Raw genomic sequence first — 24326 nt, 5'->3', positions numbered from 1 at the left:
GAATTCTGACTCTTTTTTTTGTTTTTAGCAAATGTGAGTTTATATTTAGAACTTCTGACTTTTTTCTTGCAATTCTGACCTTTTTTTTCTCACAATTGCAAATTTATATATTTTTTCCTCCACGATGTGACTATAACTCGCAATTCCGAGTTATAAAGTCCAGTTTTGAAGGAAAAAAAGACTATGTTCTCAGAATTGCGTGTTCATATCTGACAATTCTAACTTGAAAACTCACAAAAAAGGTCAGAATTGTGAGATCAATGTTGCAATTACCCTTTTTATTTCTTATTCAGTGGCATAAACGGGCTTCCATAAAATGTACATCACAATATTGAAAAAAAAGATCTGTTGAGTGTGTTATATTCTCAGTGTTTCAACTACAGCGCACATTAGTGTAAATGCTGTTTTTCTACTGTATATGTCATAAGAAAGCAACAGTTTGAAGAGAATCTTGTTAGTTAAAAGCAGGTTAGTTAAAAGTTAGTACTGTTGACATGTCTGTAGCAAGGTCACCTGTCATTCAGAACGGAAATGAGAATGGCTTTAGAAATTCACATTCCATTCCCGAATTTGAATTAAATTTGAATTTGACTAGTAAAACTGTCAGTGATTTGAATTTGAATGTAAACACAGTTGAAATTGATCATACAACTGTCATTTTTAAATTTAAAAACTACAAAACCAAATTTAAATATTTTGCTTGTTTAAATGTTTTAAACATTTACACTCTCTGTGAAAACCAACTTACAGATGGCTTACTTGTTTCTGAATGTTAAAACTGGGAATTGAGAATCAGTTTCATATCCGTTTTACTTCAGCTTTACAATCTAATACAAAGCATTAAGATGCAGATATGTGGCAGAGGATGATGATGGAAGTCTTGGTCGACTGCCATCATTAACATTTGTCTGAGAATCCGATTGTAATATTAGATCCTTAAATGCATCAAACCCCCTAAAGACTTTACAGCTCCACCCGTGTATTTTCACACGATGGATGCCCATCACATCATAGGACCGTAACACAAAAACACCAAAGCATTTGTAGCTGCCGCTCCGCTGCGCCAGGCAAGTGTTTTCTTGTTTGATTTGTACGGTTTGTTGATTGTACATCTCGTACCTCTGAGAGTCGCGCGGCGTCTGATGGTAACGCTTCACTCATCACAACAGCGTTTGCGTCTCGATGGGACGGTGCGCGTTTGGTGTTGGAGATAAAGAGAGAAGGAAAAGTTGCATGTGCATGACGGAGCAAAAATAAGGAATAAGAAGCAGGCGGATGTGTTGCTGTTGGGATGTCATGAACATCTGTCTTTCTGTCAATGAAGCTTCAAAAGCTGGTGTTGGAAGTAGATTTAGATACCCAGAGGAATAAGACGGAGTGTGTTCAAGAGAGAGAGAGACATGAAAGTGGACAGACAGAATAAGGAAGGGAAAGACTTGCAAGCTAAGAATGTAATTGTTTGTGTAAAACTCAGGATTTTGCTGTGTTGTCCCCTTTGGATTGTTTACAGAAACTGTAGCTGTTTGAATTTTAAATTAAACATTTTAAATTTACATTTTAAAAATCAGTCAAAAGTTTTTGAACAGTAAGATTTGCAATGTTTTGCAAAAGTCTCTTCTGCTCATCAAGCCTGCATTTATTTGATCTAAAATACAGCAAAAATACTACAATTTTGAAATATTTAAAATATCTGTGTTCTATTTGAAAATATTTAAAAATGTAAATTATTCCTGTGATTTTAAAGCTGAATTTTTTGCATCATTACTCCAGTCACATGATCATTCAGAAATCATTCTGATTTGCTCACAAAACATTTATTATCACAGGAGTAAATTCTATTTTTTTCAAATAGAAAGCAGTTATTTTAAATAATAAAAAATATTTCACAATATTACTGTTTTTGCTGTACTTTGGATCAAATAAATGCAGGCTTAGTGAGCAGAAGAGACTTCTTTTTTAAAAAACATTACTAATTTTACTGTTCAAAAACTTTTGACTTTGTGGTGTATATACACAGTTTGTTAAAATTAAAATATTAAATTAAAAATATAAAAAAATATTTGTTAAATAGTTTTATATATCTTATGTTCTCATATTTATTTTGTTTTATTTTTGTAAAGTCATAATTTTGTTATATTATATTTTATAGTTTGCTATTTGCAATGGTTGCGATTTACTATTTTTCAAAGTGTGATTTTTGGTAAACCACAACCAGTTGGGTTTCAAATGTCATTATAATTATTAATGTCACAATTATTAGTTATAATAATACACGGAACCTACAACAATTTAAAACAAAATACAAAAATGTGTTTTAATTCATAGATAATAACAAGTGAGATTTCAGTGCCGTACAAAATTTGGGAAAAAATGTATGATTTTTTTTTTTTTTTTCAAAAGTTTTTGAAAGTAGGCTCAAAGTAGGGTCAAAAATAAAGTAAAAACTGTAAATATCAAAATGTAATTTAATCTGAATAGAAAGTCTAAAATGGTATTTTTTTTAAAATAGAAATATTTTGTGATATTGTCTTTACTGTCACTAATTTCACTAATTTGTACTAATTCCTCTAAATAAATAAATATTATTAAAATATATAAAATAAAATTTATTGTATTTTTTTAAATTGTTGTAGGTTCCATGTATTATTATAACTAATAATTATGACATTTGAAACCCAACTGATTAGTAAATCACAACCATTGCAAATAGCAAAGACCATTATATAACAAAATTTTGACTATACAAAAATAAAACAATAAATATGAGAAGATATTTTTTTTTTTTTACATTTTTAATTGTATTTAATATTTTAATTTTCACAAACTGTGGATATACTATATACAGTAACTACAACATTTGTGTGTGTGTATATATATATATATATACATATATATATGTATAATTTCATATATTATTTAATATAAATTATATTATATATTAAGGCTATTATTTATACTATTTATTTATTTATTTATTGTTGGCATTTATTTGTATTTAGAAACCTCAGTTGCTGTTTACCATCTCTATCTTCAGTATATTTGATGAATACATTCATGCATTTGGCTGATGCTTTTATCTAAAGTGACGTGATTGCATCAGTATGTGGAAAGGAAAGACAGGCATGCTGGCAGAATGTGTACTGGGCCTGAGATAAAGAGTGAAGTGCTTTCTAAATAGATCACTTAGCCGTGTATTTAAACACGCACAAATACACACACGTACACACAATACCTTGCAGGAAAAAGCCCTCTCTGCAGTGATTTTATTAGCTTGACATGCTCAAATTTTGCTTCTGCTGACCACGGCCTCTCTCTCTTTCTCTAACGCACACGCTGTAAAGCTCACACTTGATTTAGCACATTTGCAAGATACTGTACCATCCAGAACATACCAACCACATCAGAAACATCACGCTAGAGCAGATGAGCCGTCTGCAGTGCCGAGGTGACCGCGTGCGCCCCGCTGAAGAGACGGGAATTAAAGAGCCGCTCGCTCACTACTGAGGAAGGAAGAGGAGGGAGTCGGCTAAGGAGTAAATGAGTGCCAGGAGAGATGGAGTGGAAGAGGCTGATAGGGGAAGAGAGACAGGCTCTGTTACTGTGGCTCCCTGTAGACGGCATGGATTAGGAAGACAGGCGCATGTGCAGCGCCCGTGGATAGATGGATTACTGTGATGCACTGACTCTCAGCGCACAGACGCGCTGCAACAGTGCATTTCTATGAGACAAAACAATACAGAATGACTGCAGAACTCTGACATCATACAATGAAATACACTGTACAGTACAATACAACACATACAACAATTACAGCTGCTATCTATCAATCTATCGTTCTATCCTTACTTCTTTCATCTTATCTATCTTTCATTCCGAATTGTTTGTTGTCTATCTTTCTATCTATCTGTCTATTATTCTATCGTTCAGCCTTTCATCCTATCTGTCTTTCGTTCTGTATTTTTTGTTGTCTATCTTTCTTTCTATCTATCTATCTATCTATCTATCATTCTATCTATTGTTTTATCTATCGTTCTATCATTCATCCTATCTATCTTTCGTTCTGTATTGTTTATGGTCATTCTATCTATCTATGTATGTATCTATCTATCTATGTATGTATCTATCTATCTATCTATCTATCTATCTATCTATCTATCTATCGTTCTATCTATGTATCTATGTATCTATCTATCTATCTATCGTTCTATCGTTCTATCATTCATCCTTTCATCCTGTCTATCTTTCGTTCTGTATTGTTTGTGGTCATTCTATCTATCTATCTATCTATCTATCTATCTATCTATCTATCTATCTATCTATCTATCTATCTATCTATCGTTCTATCGTTCTATCATTCATCCTTTCATCCTGTCTATCTTTCGTTCTGTATTGTTTGTGGTCATTCTATCTATCTATCTATTGTTCTATCTATTGTTCTATCTATCGTTCTATCATTCATCTATCTATCGTTCTATCGTTCTATCTATTGTTCTATCTATCTATCTATCTATCTATCTATCTATCTATCTATCTATCTATCTACCTATCTATCATTTTATCTATCTATCTATCTATCTATCTATCTATCTATCTATCTATCTATCTATCTATCTATCTGTCGTTCTATCGTTCTATCATTCTGTCATTCCTTTCATCCTATCTATCTTTCCTTCTGCATTTGTTGTCTATCTATTTTTCTATCTATATCTGTCTGTCTGTCTATCTATCTATCTATCTATCTATCTATCTATCTATCGTTCTATCGTTCATCCTTTCATCCTGTCTATCTTTCGTCCTGTATTGTTTGTGGTCATTCTATCTATCTATCTATCTATCTATCTATCTATCTATCTATCTATCTATCTATCTATCGTTCTATCGTTCTAGAGTTCTAGAGTTCTAGAGTTCTATCTATTGTTCTGTCTATCGTTCTATCATTCATCCTATCTATCTTTCGTCCTGTATTGTTTGTGGTCATTCTATCTATCTATCTATCTATCTATCTATCATTCTGTCATTCTATCGTTCCTTCTATCATCCTATCTATCTTTCGTTCTGTACTGTTTGTTGTCTATCTATCTATCTATCATTTTATCTATCTATCTATCTATCTTCTCACAGGAATAAATTATATTTTAAAATATATTCAAATGGAAAGCAGTTATTTTAAATAGTAAAAATATTTCAGAATATTTCAAAAAAAAAAAAAATTCACAATCTATCTTTTGCTCTGTATTGTTTGTTGTCTATCTATCTGTCTATCTATCTATCTATCTTTCTTCATTCTGTTATCCTGTCTATCTTTCGTTCTGTATTGTGGTCGCTCTATCCATCTATCTATCTATCTGTCTATCTGTCTATCTATCTATCTATCTATCATTCTATCATTCTGTCGTTCTATTGTTCCTTCTTTCATCCTATCTATCTTTCATTCTGTACTGTTTGTTGTCTATCTATCTATCTATCTATCTGTCTATGGTTCGTTCTTTCATCCTATCTTTCGTTCTGTATTTTATCTATCTATCATCTATTATCTATCTATCATTCCTTCTTTTATCCTATCTATCTTTCGCTCTGTATTGTGGTCATTCTATCTATCTATCTATCTATCTTTCGTTCTATCGTTCTATCTATCGTTCTATCGTTCCATTTACCTACAGTGTTATATCAAAGGATACCCGGACATGTAGTAACAAACACAAACAAATTTCTCTCCTTTTGTTTTTTCTTTAGTTTGCTCTTTGTCTTGTTCTAGAACAGCGATTGTTATGGCAGCTGCTAGTCTCTTCTGATCTGTCTGACCTTCATACTTTTAACAGCTCGTATCAGAACCCAGCGGACGGCTGAAGACTCTCGCTTAAGACTCTCGGTTGCAAACACAGATGTTGTCAGTTGGTTTCTCAGCCGAGGTGATAGAGGAGCTGGAGAGGATCAGCGATCAGTCTGACCTTCTCACCTTGAGCATGACTGAGCACTGATGCTCCATAAGCCTCTCTGGATGAATAACGTCTGCTAAATGGCAAGTGAATAAGACCAGATAAACCAAGCGCTGGCTTTAAAGACGTGAGACTGAACTGTTTATCTGACATCTCACTTACAAAATGTCAAAGCTGACTCAATTTACAACATGCAAATTATCTATCTATCTATCTATCTATCTATCTATCTATCTATCTATCTCAGCTGCTATTAAGCTTTATTTTCTGCAGGCATGCTTTTACATTCAAGAAACCACATTTCCCCTTAACCGCGCTAACAAATCTCACAGCACCTTTTCCCAGATAAAACAAATTCCTCCCAACCCTCTTTATACCTGCGTCTCCAGAGATTCAGTCCCTCACTGAGCTACTCCTGCTGAACGCTTCAAACGCTAAAACCTCACGCTGCTGGTAAAGCAGTAAAATATGAAGTGATGAGATGACAAGAGGGAGGAGAGTGTTTACAGTCTTTCATTTGGGTTATGGATCTTTCCATCAGCATCACTCACTGGGAGTTCAGTTTGTAAAATAGACTTTTATATTTTAGTTGTGGGTAATTGTTAAGCTGTTGCTGTGGTTGCAAATGTGTTCTGATTGAACAGCACTGCATAGCAACAGGCTAAAATTCACTTAGAGCTAAAAACTTATTACACACTCACGGTGAGAGGTTTCTTCAAATGACTAACCTGAAGATTGAGCAATATGTCGCTGAAGACATCAGCACTAGATATTCTGATTAAAGTCACAAATCAGTGTGAACGAAGACGGTCGGCTATTTATATTACACAAGCGTCGTACTTTCTTCTTTCCGAATATTTTGTTTTGTTCAGACAATTATCTGACACGACAGTTTCTCCTCCCGCGAGGCTTCGCGTTCTTGTCAGAAAAGACAGTGCGGAGAGGAAGACAGCGACTCTCTTTCATTTTCACCCTGTCTCTCTCTCTCTTTCTCTCTCATTACTGTTAGGATTATGGATTTTCATATCAGGGCAGAGTTTCCTTTGAAGGCCCCTGCAGCGGTGCTGCTGTACAGTAAGTGGGTTGCGTGCTTCTCTTCTCCATCATCCTTTTCTCTCTCGCGTTCTCTCTTTTTCCGGACATTTTTGAAGTCGCTGGCTGTTAAATGCCTCCGGAGCCGTGCGAGTATTTTTAAACGCCCAGACCTCTCGCATATACCTCACACACACTAAAAAAATCATGCAAATTGTCTCTTCATGCTCTGATGTCATGATGATGTGGGCACTCAAATCCCTCCATTCAGACTTTCATATGATGTAGGATGACTGCTGCCCTGCTTCTCTCTGTTTCTCCATGTCTCATTCTCTGTCTAGTAAGAATGTAGGAGTGTGTTTTTTCGAGTGAGCAATAGTATAATTAGCACTGTTGCACTGGCATTTTAAGTCTTCAAGTGTAAGGTGCCAAATGCCTCTGATTAAACAGTCAATGTCAGTCTGCAAAGAAGAAAATCATGTTTAAAAGGTACGATATTGACATTATGAACAACCAGGATAATAACTACTTCTTTCTGCATTCTCAATCTGTGAAATAAATTGGTATTTATTGCTTATTTATTACATACACCTTGCAAAAATCTGCAACACAGCGTTAAGAATCAAGCGTATGTAAACTTGAACGGGGTCATTTTTTATTTTTTAATAAATTCAGCTATTATTTTCTCTTATGGGCTATATGTAAACATCTTTTATGTGAAATATTCAGGTCAGTCCTAAATAAAAAATAACATGCATTTTGTATGATCCCTCTTATTTTAGTAAAATAATTAACATTTTGCAGATTCTGTAAGGTGTATGTAAACTTTTGACTTCAACTGTGACGTACATAGAAATATTGGTTGGATCTTCGTCATGCTGAGTCGAATTTCACTCTCACCAGAAGTGAATCGTTTGCAACTGAATCATTTTAAGTAATTCCCTACTGGCCTAAGCTTATCAATGTGAATGTGGTTGTTAGGTTGTTTTAGGTGGTTTCCTACTGACCTAAGCTGTTCTGAGTGAATTTTAGCATGTGTCTGTGTGGCTGATAGTGTGTTTTAGGCAGTTCCTTCATCTAAAACTCACCAGTCACACTGAAAGTGATTCGTTCCAGAGTTTGCTTTCAGTTGAATTGTTTAGATGCAGACCTGAGTGATGTAAAGATTTTATTTCAATTTCAAAAAGTAGTTACGTGAGGCGAAATGAACTGAAATTCTCTGCGTTTCAACTAGGGCTGTGACAAGTCAATGCATCGCGATTCGTGAATCGTTTCTGAGATTTTCCGAATGCATCGCAATTCTCTCTCGAATCGATTCTGAGCTTAGATGGCGTTCTAATCTCACGAATGCTCACGAAGTAGAGTGCTATTCTACATTCTATTCTATGATGTGAGAAACAAACCTTTTCGAAGCTTCGAATCAACTGAACCAACTGCTTCGTAAAATGATTCAGTTTCGAAGTGCTCGAAACACCACACGCTGGTGACGCCTGCTTGTCAAAACTGTGTAAAGTAACAAAAACTCAGGCCAAAACATGCATAAAAACAGCTTTTACAAACCCATTGCAAATGCTTTTTTGAAAGTATAATACATTACATGCAATTAAAGTAATAAAATACCATTAAATATTAAGTGTTTGTATAATATAGGTTTTAAAAAAAAAAAATATTATTAATTTTCAGGGCTTGTTAGTTGTTCAAGCGCACGTTTGCCACCCCTGGCCTATAAAGTCATCAATTCTCACCCCAATCGGCCTGACGGGGGCGCTACAGTAATCAAAAGTACGAAATCGCTCTGCGAAACTGACAGTCGCAGGCTCAAGTGTCTTATGTCGAAATTTTTAGGTATTTTGGATTTTTTGAAAAAACTACTTTTGCAAACGAGTCTTAGGTTTTTTGCCCGATCGGAAACCAGTGCTGAAAGATTCTCCGGAGAGTGAATATTAATAATTATCAAAAAAAAAGTAGCAAAAGTATGCCAAAACGTTTGAAAGGGGCGGGGCCACTTTTTGTAAAATGCCTATAACTCCTAAACGGAATGAGATATCCTCACCAAACTCAGAACACGTGTGTAAGAGCTCAATCTGAGGTCACAGGACAAAAATTGCGGAGCTCGGCCACTTGGTGGCGCTATAAGAGGGAAAAAACATAAACATTGGCTATAACTACGCAACCATTTGTCTTATCAACGTGAAAATTGCTGTGCACAGTCTTGGTCCAAAGTGCCACAAGCACCATTGGCCAATGTAGTTTGACCACCGATTAAACAAGGTTAACGGAGGCCGATTGGAACGAAACTTAGTGGGCCCGTTTGACTCACGGCCCCAAAGATCTGAGAGAAATTTGAAAGAAACCAGCCACTTGGAGGGTGACATCGCGTTTTTCAAGGGCGTAAACGATTGTACACTGTGTGTTTTTTCGCACATATTCGCAATATACCTATCATATCACAGAACTCCTCATTCTAGACAACTTTGCCTCTAGAACCATTGCTGTCAATCAAATCGTTTGTTAAATGATTGAGAAGATGTAAAAAAAACTACTTTTGCGACTCTCTAGGTCAGTAATTATCAAATAAAAATTTTAAGGAAATCGGACCACAGTCATAAATGTTAAAAAAAAACCCATAAGATTTCTATGGTAAATTACCTGGATTTGCCAGAGGGGACGCCTAAGTTTACTTCACCATATTACAAATAAATCTACACATCATTGGAAAGGTCTAAGACCTAAATAGATATTTTACCATATTTTTGTGTTACAAATCATGTAGGAAAAGTAATAGATTAATATATGTTAAGAGTGCAACTTAAAAAATCTACATCATAACATGAGTTCTGACCTTTGTCACAAAAGACTTTCTTCATTGCCTTTTTACCTATTACAATTTAGAAATCATAAGAAATTATATATTAGTTCAAAACTTAAAATCTCAAAATTTGAAAGCCATTTTAAAATCAGACATTGCATTGCCACGGAAAATGTACATCAAAATGTATATTACAAAATATTTTCATTCATGAATTATAAAAATTTAAGTCTTTATATCTGTATTAAAAAATGGGAGTGACAGTTAAAGGGTTAAAATCATTGATTTAGTTGGTTACACGCTTGCTAAATAATGTCTTTTTCATATGTGCTTAAACGCCTTAAAGCGCTTGAACCCCCGTAATCACTGCTTGCAGCTATATTTTTATTTGTTTTATGGAAAGCTTGTCTAAATAGACCAGTAAGAGGCTATTAACTACTACTCACCCTTTCAATTACACAAATGTCTCTTAAAAATGTCTGCAAATTAATAAAACTGATTCAAGATTAAGGAAAAACCATAGATGCTGGTTCAGTGTTTCACCTCTGGGGGGCGATCTCTATGAACTCGCACGATTCACAGGTTCACAGCTGCAAACCATTGAAATTTCGAAACAGTTAAGACGTTTACTGAAATCACATGACTTTGGTAGTTTGATACATGCTCTGAATCACTGTTTCAATACAAATGATTTGGAAAGGTTTTGAAGTTTCATAAAGCAGTGCTTCAGTAAAATATGACATGACATTTAATCTTTTCAGCCAAAACTGCATTGCTACAGGTTAATGTGCATGCATATTTAACCAAATTTGGTCTTGTGGACATGTTTCTAATTCTTTCACACAACACCTGTGACCCCATTTGCTGATTTTGAAGTCCATATGCATGCTGACGGTTTTACACACGTGCTTACAGACGAAAGTGCCGCGGTCGCCGCAAGTAGCCATTAAATCTGTTTTCCGTTATCGCTAGAAGACACGAGGTCAGCGTAGCATGTTTTACCGCTGATAAACCATGCAAATAGGATGCTTATTCATTTAAGACACGTCCTCTGACACCCGCCGGTGCTTCTCACGAGGGGACTGACCCCGAGACCGGCTACATTAGTGTCAATCCTCCATCTCTGGCCGTTTAAAGCCCCCTGCGGGCGGTCTGTCACAAGGTCAAAGGTTAAACAGGATCCCGTCTCCGCCGAGAGACTCCTGAGAGCCAGAGGAAGAGATGTTAATTAAAACGTAGTGGGGAGGGGGTCAGATTTTGTGCCTCATTTAAATCTACTGGTGTGAAATCTCAGTCCACTGACGATTTCCGTGATACGGGTTTCTCCTCGTGGCGAAATTAATTAACATTCAGCCGTCGCCGCGATGATTTAATGCTCATACTTATAATTAGATAGTTTCCTCGTTATTTTCCCACAGCAACATGCCTCTTCGGTGTGTGCGTAATACGTTGTGCTGGATAACAAGCAGAATTAGTTGGAGTTTTATTCCACCTTCCACTTTGGCAAGTGTGTGTTTATGTCCCGCTGGTTTATCTGCTAACGCTGATTAGTATCTAATCAGTCTTTCACCTTCCAGCAGGTGTTTCATGTACTCTGAAATATCAGCCTCAAGTTATAATTGCTTGTTCATTTCCTCTATGACATCACTGCAGTATCATGATATCTTTAATTTGGGGTTCGCATATCTCGCACCCCAGTTTCTTGCGAGGAACTTTTGAACTGCACTGAAAAAAGTGATTTTCGTAGTATTAGAATGATTTCTGACACTGGAGTAATGATGGTGAAAATTCAGCTTTGCATCTCAGAAATAAATTACATTTTAAAATATATTGAGTTAGAAAATAGTTCTTTTAAATCATAATATTTTTTCACAATATTGCACTTTTTACTGTATTTTTTATCATATAATTGCAGCCTTTGTGAGTGTAAGAGACTTCTTTCAAAAACATTTTAAAATTCTACCAGCTGCAAAGCTTTGAACAGTAGTGTAGAATCAAATCTAATCACATGTTTTTATAAACAAGGTCTTTTGACTTTATTTTTCATTGGTTAAAAACATTCTCCCACCGATTCTTGCGATTTCATCAGTTTCTCATCTGATGGTGGGAAATCCCTGGTAGTTGCGCCTGATAACAGATCATGAGATTCGCTGCTGGGGTGCAGATGTTGTAACCGCATAGTAAATTGCTGTCAAACAGCATAAGGTTTTTCATATGTTCTCTGATTTTCTTTCATTTTCATTTAGAAATTAGAACTTCTCTATTACTTTTGGATTGGATATTAAAGCCCAGCACAGTCCGGACTGCTTTATTAAACACCTGTAGATGATTGATCATCTTTTTTAGATTTTTGCATTATGGTATCATATTATTAAACCCAGTGCATAATCCTTATTATTGCCTCTTTTTTTCTCAGCCTGTTTGCTCAATCTACAGCACAAACGGTGTGTGTTCAGTGTCCATGGCAGTGTTTAATAGCGAGGTCACTGTCACCATGAGTGATGACCTCCATTATGATGTCATAATCAGAAACTCTGGACACGCCCACCGCGCGGTCAAGGATTCTGGGTTGTTTCTCATTATGCTGTAAGATTATAATCAGGACTGAAACGTGACTAGGAAATAAATCTGAAACATGTTTCTGTCAAACACAATATCATCTTTTCCATACTGAATCTATTTTTTTATTCATTTAATTTTTATTTAATTAATGTACTTATTTTATTCATTCAGTATCAACACATATTATATTAATTATATTATATTATATATTTAACTTATTTATCTTTATATTTCTTTTTATTTATATAATCTCCTATAGTTAAATCAATATATTGTCTAATTAATTATTAGTAATTTTTCATTGATACAGTGTACATATTATTTCCAGAAATATCATATTTAATTATTTTTATATTTATTTTTATATGTTCATATAATTTCATATAATAGGTTGTCTTTATTTTTTTTGATGCAGTATACAGAATATTTCCAAAAATATATATTAATTATATATTATGTTATGTGTAACTTATTTTTTTTATATTCATTTTTTACTTGTTTATATAATCTCCTTCACTTAAATCAATGTTGTCTAATTAATTGATTTCTTAGTAATTTTCCAAAGATATATTATATTTAATTATTTTTATATTTATTTTATAATAATATTTCTTTGTTATATTATATTATATTAAAATTATATTATATTATATATTTTATGTGTATTTTTTTGTCATAATTTCTTACTGTTAAATTAGCAAGTTGTTTAAATAAATGATTTATTTTTTCATTGAGACAGCATACAGACTATTTCCAGAAATATTAAATTATATATTATATTTTTTAGATTAATTTTTTAAAATTCACTTATATAATTTCCAGTTAAATTAGTAAGCAAGTGATGTATTATGTTATATAAATCATATATTTTAATTAAAAAAAAAAAAAAAAAAAAAAAAAAAAAATATATATATATATATATATATATATATATATATATATATATTTCCTACTTTTAAATTAGCAAGTTGTTTAAATAAATGATTTTTTTCATTGATACCACACACAGATTATTTCCAGGAAGATTAAGTTATATATTATATTTTTTATATTTTTTATATTTCTTTATTATTATTATTATTATTTTACTATTATTCATATAATTTCCTCCAGTTAAATTAGTAAGCAAGTTATACATGTTTATATATCATATATTGTATTACTTTTTGATATTTATTTATTTTTTATTCATTTATATAATTTCCTACTGATGCTATTAGTAAGTTGTTTAAATATGTTTTTCATTGATACAGCATACAGATAATTTATAGAAATATTAAATATATTATATTTTATAGATTTAATTTATTTTTTATTCATTTATAATTTCCTACAGTTAAACTATTAAGCAAGTTATAAATTATATAAGTTACGTTACTTCTATATTATATTGTAATTATTATTATAAGTTGATTTAATTATAATTTATTATTATTATTATAAGTTTGAAATGCCACTTATATAAATTAGTATGTAATTTCATATATTTAATTATATTTAATAATTTAATAACGCAATAAATAATTTTCCTTTTATAGAACATTGTGTAAGAGCACATAATTTCCTCACAGTCCTCTAATGAACCCCAGTTTCTTTCTTGCACTTCACTTTTCCTGTTATTTTTCACCAGCTTTCATCATCTCTCATCTGTTCCTGACACTAAACGAAGGGTCATTAATCTCCAGGCCACTTTACTGACTCCCCTCAGGCGAGAATTCCCAGAATCCCCCGACGCTTACGGCCGATCGTTCATACCTGCTTCGAGGCGTCCGAGGCGCCGGGGGTCAAACACCTGTCACGCCACACTTGCTTTATGTGTCTGTCTGAGGAGTGTTTAAATTGGGTGGTAATCAATCTTTGTGCACTCTGTCAAAATAGACATCAGATGGGTGATAAGTAGCCAAGTTCATTTGTCATCATAGACGATTGCATGATATCTGCGGTCACAATCAAGGACAGAGAATAAGCAAAGAGAGAACAGAACTAATTTAGCTTTCTAATAACCCTGGCATTTTATACTGTAACTGCTTATGTGGCTCTGCAAAGCACTGATTGGTTCTTTTGAGGGCTCTGCTAGCTGCTGATTGGTTGTCACAATGGTTTGCTTTACTCTGGGCCTAAAAGTTAAAGTGTGTAACTTGAATTCTGTGCTGCTTTTAACTTTGCTTTTTGTTTGAAAGGAATAACATGTCAACCTCTGTCTCAACCACTGGTGTAAATGCACGACTACCAATAATAATATTTATCTGAGCGGTAGATGTTGGCTGGGCACAAGGGCTGATAGGAAGCCTGTTTGGATATAATTATTATTATTATGTTTGGTGCAGCCAGTGGCACACAAATTACACACTTCAGCTTTGATGTTGCTTGAAGTTATTGGTGGCCATCAAGGCGTAATTTTTCCTGTCAGTCCTGGTAGCTTGTTCATAGTTTTGATAAACCTTGAAAACCTTTTCTCTCTGTGTCTTTGTCTGCTGCTAAAGTGGAAATCTATGTATCAGTTTCAGGTAGAAATGTAGAAATGACTTGCTTTTTGTATTATTTGTTTGCTATTATGATTGCGTATATTTGGGGTTTTAGAGTATTATAACATTTAACTAAAAACTAAAACCCATAAAAAAATCTTTTGTTACAACTATATAGCTGTCAAAGCAACATTTCTCATTTTTATTTATGTACTAAAATTACTTAAATTAATAAAAACTACAGTATATAGATAATAAAATTTAATAAAAATGTCAGAAACACAACCAAAGTACTAAATCTTTATTAAAAACACAAATTAAATATATTTTTTCCTAATGTTTTGCATTTGTGGGTGCATTACGGGTGTGCCCGAACCACAGGGTTGCCAAGTTTTCAAAACACAACCCGCCCAGTTGCATTTCGGTGGGGATTCCGCAGTAAAAATCACGTTTTTTTTGGGCAGGGTTCCCATTGGTAAAATTCGCATTCAGGGGATAAATATCCCGTTATTGGGATTGCCTAAACCCGTGGACATGAAAAACAACCCGTGGCAACGGTGTTAAAGTAGTACAAATCCGCAGGAAAAATGCAGACTTGGCAACACTGGGCTGAAGCGTGAATCCATATCCGGAAAGGCACGGAAAATTAATAACACATTCTACGGAGCAACTAAAGAGACATAGTTAGCTGCTTGCTAGTGGTAGCCCAAGGTTGCCAGGTATTCATAACAAAACCAGCCCAATTGCTGCTCAAAACTAGCCCAATCATGTTTAGTTCGGGGTGCCCCAGTAAAAATCGCAATCTGGAAGGTAAAATACAAGTTTTTAGGCGGGTTCCCCTGGTAAAATTCGCACTCTAGGGGATAAATATCACACTATTGGCATTGCTTAGATGCACGGACATGAAACCGACCCACAGCAACGGTGCTGAAGTAGTCCAATTTTGTGTGCAAACCGTAGACTTGGCAACACTGGGCCGAAGCGTGAATCCGTATTTGGAAAGGCACATAAAACGAATAACGCGTTCTACGGAGCCACTAAAGGGACATGGTTAGCCACTGGCTAGCGGTAGCCCTGGGTTGCCAGGTATTCAAAAAAAAAACCACCCAATTGCTACTCAAAACTAGCCGAATCACGTTTCGGTGGTGGTCCCCTGGTAAAAATCACATTCTAGGGGTAGTATACAAGTTTTTTGGCAGGGTTCCCCCGGTAAAATTTGCATTCCAGAAGAAAAATATCACATTATCGGGGGTCGCTTAAATGCACGGACATGAAAAACAACCAGTGGCAACGGTGTTAAAGCAGCCCAATTCTGCGGGAAAACCGCTGACTTGGCAACACTGGGCCAAAGCATGAATCCGCATTCAGAAAGGCTTGAAAAACGAGTAACTTGTTCTACAGAGCCACTAATGGGACATGGTTATCCACTTGCTAGCGGTAGCCCAGGGTTGCCAGGTTTTCAAAACAAAACCCGCCCAATTGCTACTCAAAACTAACCCAATCATGTTTCAGTGGGGGTCCCCAGTAAAAATTGCATTTCAGGGGTAAAATAGATGTTTTTGGGGGGATTCCCCTAGTAAAATTCACATTCCAGGGAATAAATAACATGTTATTGGGCTCGCTTAAACCTGCAGACATGAAAAACAACCTTCAGCAACGGTGTTAAAGTAGCTCAGTTCCGCAGAAAAATGAAGACTTGGCAACACTGGGCCGGAAAGGGACGGAAAACAAATAACATGTTCTACGGAGCCACTTAAGGGACATGGTTAGCCGTTTGCTAGCGGTAGCCCAGGGTTGCCAGGCTTTCAAACAAAACCCACCCAGTTGCTCCTCAAAACTAGCCCAATCATGTTTCCGTGGGGGTCCCCTGGTAAAATTTGCATTCCAGGAGAACAATATCACATTATTAGTGGCAGCAGTGTTAATATAGCCCAATTCTGCGGGAAAACCGCAGACTTGGCAACACTGAGGTAGCCTAATAATACTGTGAGTAATTACCTTCTTTAGCAGGTGTATTGTTTACTTGACTCCATCCCAGTTGTTGGTTTCCTACAAGCAGCTAGCGTTATGAATAAATGATCTGTAATTAGCATTAAATGTTAAGTAGAGCTGTGTCTGGTTGTATTTGTGTGCTCACCTCACATTGCTTGTGTCTGTCCTTGCCTTCTGGCAGGGAAAAGTGTGTTAGCCCAGCTGGGAAGACTGTTTACACACTGACAGACATGCCTTGTGTCCCTAGAAAGTTCAATAGTGCGGTTGCTTCAGCTCTCAGCATCAGGCTATATAATGAGATGGGAGTGTGTTTTAGAGTGCTTCAGCTTTCTGATTCATGATGTTGTTTGCAGCTTTTATATGGCATCGTATTTCTTTAGAAGACTTGAAATATAGTGCACTACTGTTGTGCTTTTTAATGTATATGCTTTTGAAAATGTGCTAAACCTATTATAGTAATGCAGATTTTCTAATACTGAGTTATTTAAACATTTGAGACAATTCTTGTGGTTGTTGTTTAAAAAAAACAGAACAAGGAGATAAATAGGTGTGGCACGTTGTTAGAATGCTCTCATTGGTTGATTGCTCTAGTCTCCGCCCACGTGGCATCTCATTAATCCCAGCTGCTCTGGTGTGGAGAAGGTTTTGTAGTAGATCAGCGTCTGATGGACTCTATGACTATCTGTAGATTAATCTATTCCTCTCACTCTCTGAAACGCTTCCTCCATTTATATTTCCTCCCAGCGGTATGCTAATATAATGTTTTCTCCTTTGATCTCCCATCTCTTCTGTGGGTTGTGTTGTTTTGGGTGTCTTTATTAGTTTGGGCCTCTATTTTGGGCTCTTCGGTGGGTGTTGTGTCTCCACAACACCTATGAAAAAAAAAACACATTTTTTTTTGAGTTGTTTTGTTGCCAGCTTTCTTTAGAGTTTTTCTCCAGCTTATTTTCACATTCGACCTGCTATAATGTCTTGAATGAGGGCTGCATCACTTTATTTTTAAGTTGGGTGAGCAGATGTGTTTATTTATTTTATTTTATTACGTTAATTTATTTAATTGTATTTTTAAAGCTACAAACTGGGACAGAAAGGGAAGGTGGCATTAATTAATTAAGTTTTTAGTTTATTTTATCATTTAATTAATTTATTTAGCTTTATTTTAGTGTTTATTTAGTTTTATGTAGTATTTATTTTAGTTTTTCGTATTTATATATAAGTAATTTAATAGTTCCTAATAAGTTTTAATAAAATTAATTTGGTTGTTTTCCTTATTTTTTTATTTAGTTGTTTGTTTGGTTGTTCTTATTTATTTAGTTTATTTATTTAGTTATTTTTAGTATCTTTAGTATTTTTGTTTATTTAGTTAATTAGAAGTTTATATATTTAATATTTTTAATGTGTTAAAAACTATTTTTTTTCAGGTAACTGCCTCTTTTAATTAATTAATTTAGTTTTTATTTGCTTTATTTTTTTATTTGTTTGTGTATTTGTTTTTATTTATTTATTTATTTGTCATTTATTTATTTATTTTTGTTTATTTAGTTATTTAATTAGTAGTTTATTTATATAATTAATTATTTTTAAATAGTGTTTTTTTTCAGGTAATTGCCTCTTTTAATTAATTTTATCTTTATTTGCTTTATTTTTTTGTTGTGTGTATTTGTTTTTATTTATTTATTTGTCATTTAATTTTTTATATTACTAATAATTATTAATATTATTACTACAAGTAATTATGCGGTTCTGTGCTCCTATTTATTTGCACTAGTTGTTTATTTAATTATTTATTTAAATTAATTTTGGTATTTTTGTTATTTATTTAATTAGTAGTTTATGTAATTATTAATGTGTTCACCAGTTTTTTTTAGTTAATTGCCACTTTTAATTAATTAATTTTTTATGTACCTAATTTATTTATTTTATATATTTAAAGTAATTTTAGTATTTCTGTTTATTTAGTTATTTATTTATTAGTTTATTTATATAGCTATTATTTTTTAATAGTGTTTGCCACATTTACATAGTCCTGTGGTGTTTAAAAAAAATATAATTAATTAATAATAATAATAATAATAAAAATAATTACTATAATGACTTTTATTATTATTATTATTATTATTATTATTACAAGTAATTCTGTTGCTCTTATGTCCCTATTTTTTTAAGCACTCACATTGTTGCTGTGTATTAATGCAATACAGAAATTATCAAAATGCATCTCTCTTTGGTGGTATAATGATTTTCTGCGTGCATGACGTCGTTCTCGGCTTAATAACGGTATTGTGAGCGAGTCCAGAGGCTGTAGTCTGTGTGTTTGACAGGTCAGACAGCATTAGTGTTGGCTGACATGTGCTAGAGCTCGCTGTGCTATATATCCTCCAGCAAAACACACACGTATCATAATCCTTCGATCAGCACGCGGTTGCCAGGCGGTATAACAACCTGCTCGTTTTATCGTGTTCAACCTTTATCACATCATCAGACAATTTCCGTCCCACCATCTCTCCATCTTATCTACATCCCTGATTTCCTCTTCCCTCCTTTAACATGTCAGTTTTCCCTCCTGTTGGGTTTGAGAGATATGACTGTATCGTACACTGCTGTGTGAAGACATCAGGATTTATGGCACGTCTTTAGCATCACTTTACATGGTTGCTTCATAAACTACTGGATCGGTCACTAATGGAAGGAATATTATTATTGCTCATTCTTCAGATTATGATTTGCACAAACTCACTTATTTTGAGGGTGGACATTCTTTGGTTACCTGGCAACAACATAGCAATATTCTAAAAACATTTTAGTACCTAGATTTAGTGAAGTAATGAATTGATTTATTTATTTTGTATTTTATATTTTATATTATTATTATTATTATTAGTAGTAGTAGTAGTACTTAATTTTAAACTTATTTTATTTCAGGTAGTCGCCAAGGCTTTTAATTTGATTTCAATTTTTAAATTAAATGTACTTAAAAAAAAAAAATGATTTAATAATTGCTTTATTTGATTTATTTTTTCTTTTCAATTGTTTATTTATTTATTTATTTTTAGTACTTAATTTTAAACTTTTATTTCAGGTAGTTGCCAGGGTATTTCATTTCAAATTTTATTTTATTTTATTTTTTTTGTCTTTAATCTAATATTTAATTTAATTTTTTAAAAATTTTATTTATTTTTTTATTTGTTTATTATTTATTTATTTATTGTAGTACTTCATTTAAAATCTACTTTATTTCAGGTAGTTGCCAAGGCATTTCATTTAATTTCAAATTTTAGATTTAATGTACTTTTTTAAAAAAATATTTAATTATTGCTTTATTTGATTTATTTTTTCTTTTCAATTATTTATTTATTTATTTTTTTTTTATTATTGCTTTATTTGATTTATTTTTTCTTTTCAATTATTTATTTATTTATTTTTTGGTACTTAATTTTAAACTTATTTTGTTTCAGGTAGTTGCCAGAGTATTTCATTTAAAAAAAAAAAAAAAAAGTCTTTAATTAATATTAATATTTAATTTAATTTGTGTTTTATTTTTTAATTATTGCTTTATTTGATTTTTTTTGTTTATTATTTATTTATTTTAATTTGATCTTTTATTTAAATGTATTGCTTTATTTTATTTATTTTTTATTTTAAATTATTATATTATATTATATTATATTATATTATATTATATATTGTTTAGTACTTCATTTTAAACTTATTTAATTTCAGGTGGTCGCCAAGGTATTTAATTTTTTAAATTTTAATTTTTTTTTCTTTAATCTAATAATTAATTTAATGTAATTTTTATTTTATTTTTTTTAATTATTGATTTATTTTTTTTATTTTATACTATATTTATATTTCATATTATTATTATTTATTTATTTATTTATTTTTGTAGTACTTCATTTTCAGCCTATTTTATTTCAGGTAGTTGCCAAGGCGTTTTATTTCAAATTTTAGAATTTTTTTCTTTAGTGTAACATTTAATATAATGCAATTTTACCTTTTATTTAAAATATTTATTTTTTAATTTATTATATATTATTTATTTATTTATCTTAGTTTTCCGTTTTTAATCTAATATTTAATTTAATGTATTTTTTTTTTTACATGATTTCAGCTTTATTGCAATTAGTAAAAAAATAGTTTTTAATAGCTTAGTTTAAATTAACAATAATAATATCTCTGAATCCAAGTTTGCATACTGCAAAGCGTGTGTTATAAAAAGTGTGTGTGTGTGTGTGTGATAGTAAACCATGTACTTATAAGTATACAGTAAGCCAGTACACCGAATCTAGGACATACTACAACATCATCAAATTAGTCTTGGAAACACATCAGAGAAACTAGTCCTCATTTGTAGCACAAGGGGCTGTGAGTAATATTAGCCTAAATACATTCACTAATACAAAAGACACTGCAAACAACACACTATCCAGTCGCTTTAGTTATCATATTTTACAATACATTCATTCGGGAAACTCTAATCTTGCAAACTGTTTAATGTGTATCTGGCAACTGCTCTATCCAACAGACCAGATATCCAGCTCTTGACCTTTTGCTTTCCACTTTTTCCTCCCCACAGGTTTGTGAAAGAGAAGGAGGGAGAACTAGAAGAAAAACTGGCGAGATAAAGTGCTTGTGATGTTGCGTGGGGATGATGCCGAATATCAGCGCCGCTATCACACTCTGGGCAACACGCGCCGCCTCTCCAACCCCGACATGGAGGCCTTTGCTAAGCTCCACAAGAGCGGCGACATGGAGCATCAGAGAAACAAATACCCTCCGCAGCACGCCGCCACGCTGGTCAACACCAACTGCGCGCGACAACAGGTATGTGTGGATTTGTTGAGCCTTGGTGATCGCATGGGAAACGCAGGTTTAAATCAGGACCTGTTTTGTCCTGATTTCACCGAGCTAGTTTAGAATTCATGTTCTAAAAATGCTGTTCTATATTTATGTTCTAACATTATTGTTTAAATATTGAAAAGGCCTTTGATGAGTGTTTTTCCGCCTGTCATAGTTTTTGTTCTGGGGTTTTTGTGATTCGGTCTCCTCTTCTGTCTGTCATACTTCCTCCCACTTCTAATTATCTCTTTCATCATCCTCCTTCTCTTTGCAGTCATTCTTCTCTAGTAGTGGTTCTTGTCTAAGTCAACCATCACTACTGTTATTGCTCATACTGGGATTGGAACAGTGTGTGTATATTCACTGGAAAAAATGAGTGTAGAAACATTCTTCATTCAGAAATTCTAGTACATTTTTATAATTAATTACAAAAAAGCAAAGTAGCACACTGAATTAAACATTACATTCTGAAGTAGAAAATCATTTTTTTCTTTTAAAATAATAATCTGTGATTTTAAAATAATATTATTAACTATTAATTTTAACTAATAAATAAATAAATAATATTAATTATTATTATTAGAAATATAACCATTTTAAAGTGTATATATATATATATATATAAAAACTTATTTACACATTTAAATTTTGAGTTGTTAATTTCATTCTTTTGAGTGTAATCATACATAGCAGTGCTAATTTAGTATTTATATACTATTTTAATTTTTATTAATTTTTTTGACTAGCTTTTAATTTTAGTTTTCCATTTTAACTTATTTTGTAATAATTTTATGTGCTTTTTGTCATTTGTAATGTTTTTTAATATAGTTACATATTTTATATTTCTATACAGTTTTACATTTGTTTTTATTCCAGGTTTTATTAGTAATTATTTTTGTTAGTTGTCAAGGCAACATTTTAAAAAATCATCTAATATTTATACTTAATTTTATTTCCGCATTTTTCAATTAACTAATAAATTAATAAATGTTATTATTACAAATTTAATCATTTTTATATAATTTTTTTATATATATATATATATATATATATATACATTTTCATTTTTCATTTTTTTTTTTTGGAGATTTTAATTTAATTCTTTTGAGTGTAACCATACATAGCAGTGCTACTTTAGTATTATTTATATGCTATTTACATTTTTTTTCTGATTTTTTTTTTTTTTTTAGCTTTTAATTTTATATTTTCAGTTTTAATTTATTTTGTAATAATTTTATGTGCTTTTTGTCATTTGTATTATTTTTTAATATAGTTACATATTTTATATTTCTATATAGTTTTGCATTTGTTTTTACTTAATTTTTTATATATATTCATAAAATCAGCTTTCAATTTTATATTTTCAGTTTAAATTAATTTTTAATAATTTTATGTGCTTTTTGTCATTTTTATTATTTTTAAATTTTATTTTATATTTCTATATTGTTTTAAATGTAATTTTTTCAGTTTTTAATTATTTCAGTACTTTAGTTTATATGCTATTTTAATTTTTATTAATTTTTTAATTATCTTTTTCTATTTTCTATTTTCCATTTTAATTCAAGTTTTAATAATTTTATTTGCTTTCTGTCATTTTTATTATTTTTAATATAGTTACATACTTTATATTTCTATTTAGTTTTAAATGTATTTTCATTCCAGTTTTTAACATTTATATTTATACTATATTTATATATATTTATTATATATAATTTAATTTAATTAATTTAATTTAATTATTTTGAGTGTAACCATACATAGCAGTGCTACTGCGGTATTATTTATCTACTATTTTTTACAGATTTTTGAATTAGTTTTTAATTTTATATTTTCAGTTTAATAATTTTATGTCCTTTTTGTAATTTTTAATTACAGTTAACAGTTTTTATTAGTAATTAGTTCAGTTAGTTACAAAGGCAACAGTAAATAAATAAATCTAAAAATTTATATTTATTTATAAATTTAAATTTATAAATTTATTTATAAATTTGAATTTATAAAATAAATCTAATATTTATATTTCATTTTTAGGTTCGGCCCTAGTTAATTTGTTATTTGAAATTTTGCGGACAAAATCCAGTTTTGTGGATTACTAGTTAGTAATGGTTCGTTATCAAGACAAAACGTTTATTTAGTTTAAGTTTTTCATCTAATATTTCTATTGTTATTTTAATTAACAAAAATGTTTTTAATAGTTTCAAGGTGCTATTCACATTCACAAAACTGTCTGTCCAATAAGATCCATGTGATTAGAAGTTTTAAATTAGGGTGAAAAAAATAGACAAATGTTGCTCATTTTCAAGTTTCCACACCTTTAGTTTTAGTTAAATAGTAACAACACTGCCACACAGCAACATTCTAAAATACCTTAGAATTCTAAAATACCTTAGAAACCGCATAGCAACACCATGGCAACCACCCACAACATTCTAACATTGTGACTGTGCAACTTTCAAATGCACAATCACTGAAACATACATATCCACCTTATATTTGCAGCTATGTGCAAATCCACACTGTCATTTGCTCTTTTCCTTTAGCCATCCCTCTCTCTCTCATGGTCAATCCCCCTTTCTTTTTCCTCCTGGAATCCCTCCATCCTTCCTTGTATTTGCTCTGTGTATTTGCCCGTCTGGCTGCATCCATCGTCTCCAAACACCACTGGAATGAGAAAGAGAGAGGGGAGTC

General features: G+C 32.0%; 1 protein-coding gene across 3 annotated transcripts in view; it reads left to right on the top strand.

Annotated features, from left to right (window-relative positions):
* Positions 1–24326, top strand: part of srcin1b (SRC kinase signaling inhibitor 1b) — a 79459-nt gene that overhangs the window by 3397 nt on the left and 51736 nt on the right. For all 3 annotated transcript variants that reach the window (XM_051098001.1, XM_051098002.1, XM_051098000.1), the window contains exon 2: positions 21376–21623. In XM_051098001.1, coding sequence (XP_050953958.1) covers positions 21435–21623 — 189 coding nt within the window. In that variant the 5' untranslated portion in view covers positions 21376–21434. The remainder of the gene's footprint in view (positions 1–21375; positions 21624–24326) is intronic.

This window comes from Labeo rohita, chromosome 24 (assembly GCF_022985175.1).
Source record: "Labeo rohita strain BAU-BD-2019 chromosome 24, IGBB_LRoh.1.0, whole genome shotgun sequence".
NCBI lineage: Eukaryota > Metazoa > Chordata > Actinopteri > Cypriniformes > Cyprinidae > Labeo > Labeo rohita.
This window is presented reverse-complemented; position numbering and strand designations above follow the sequence as displayed.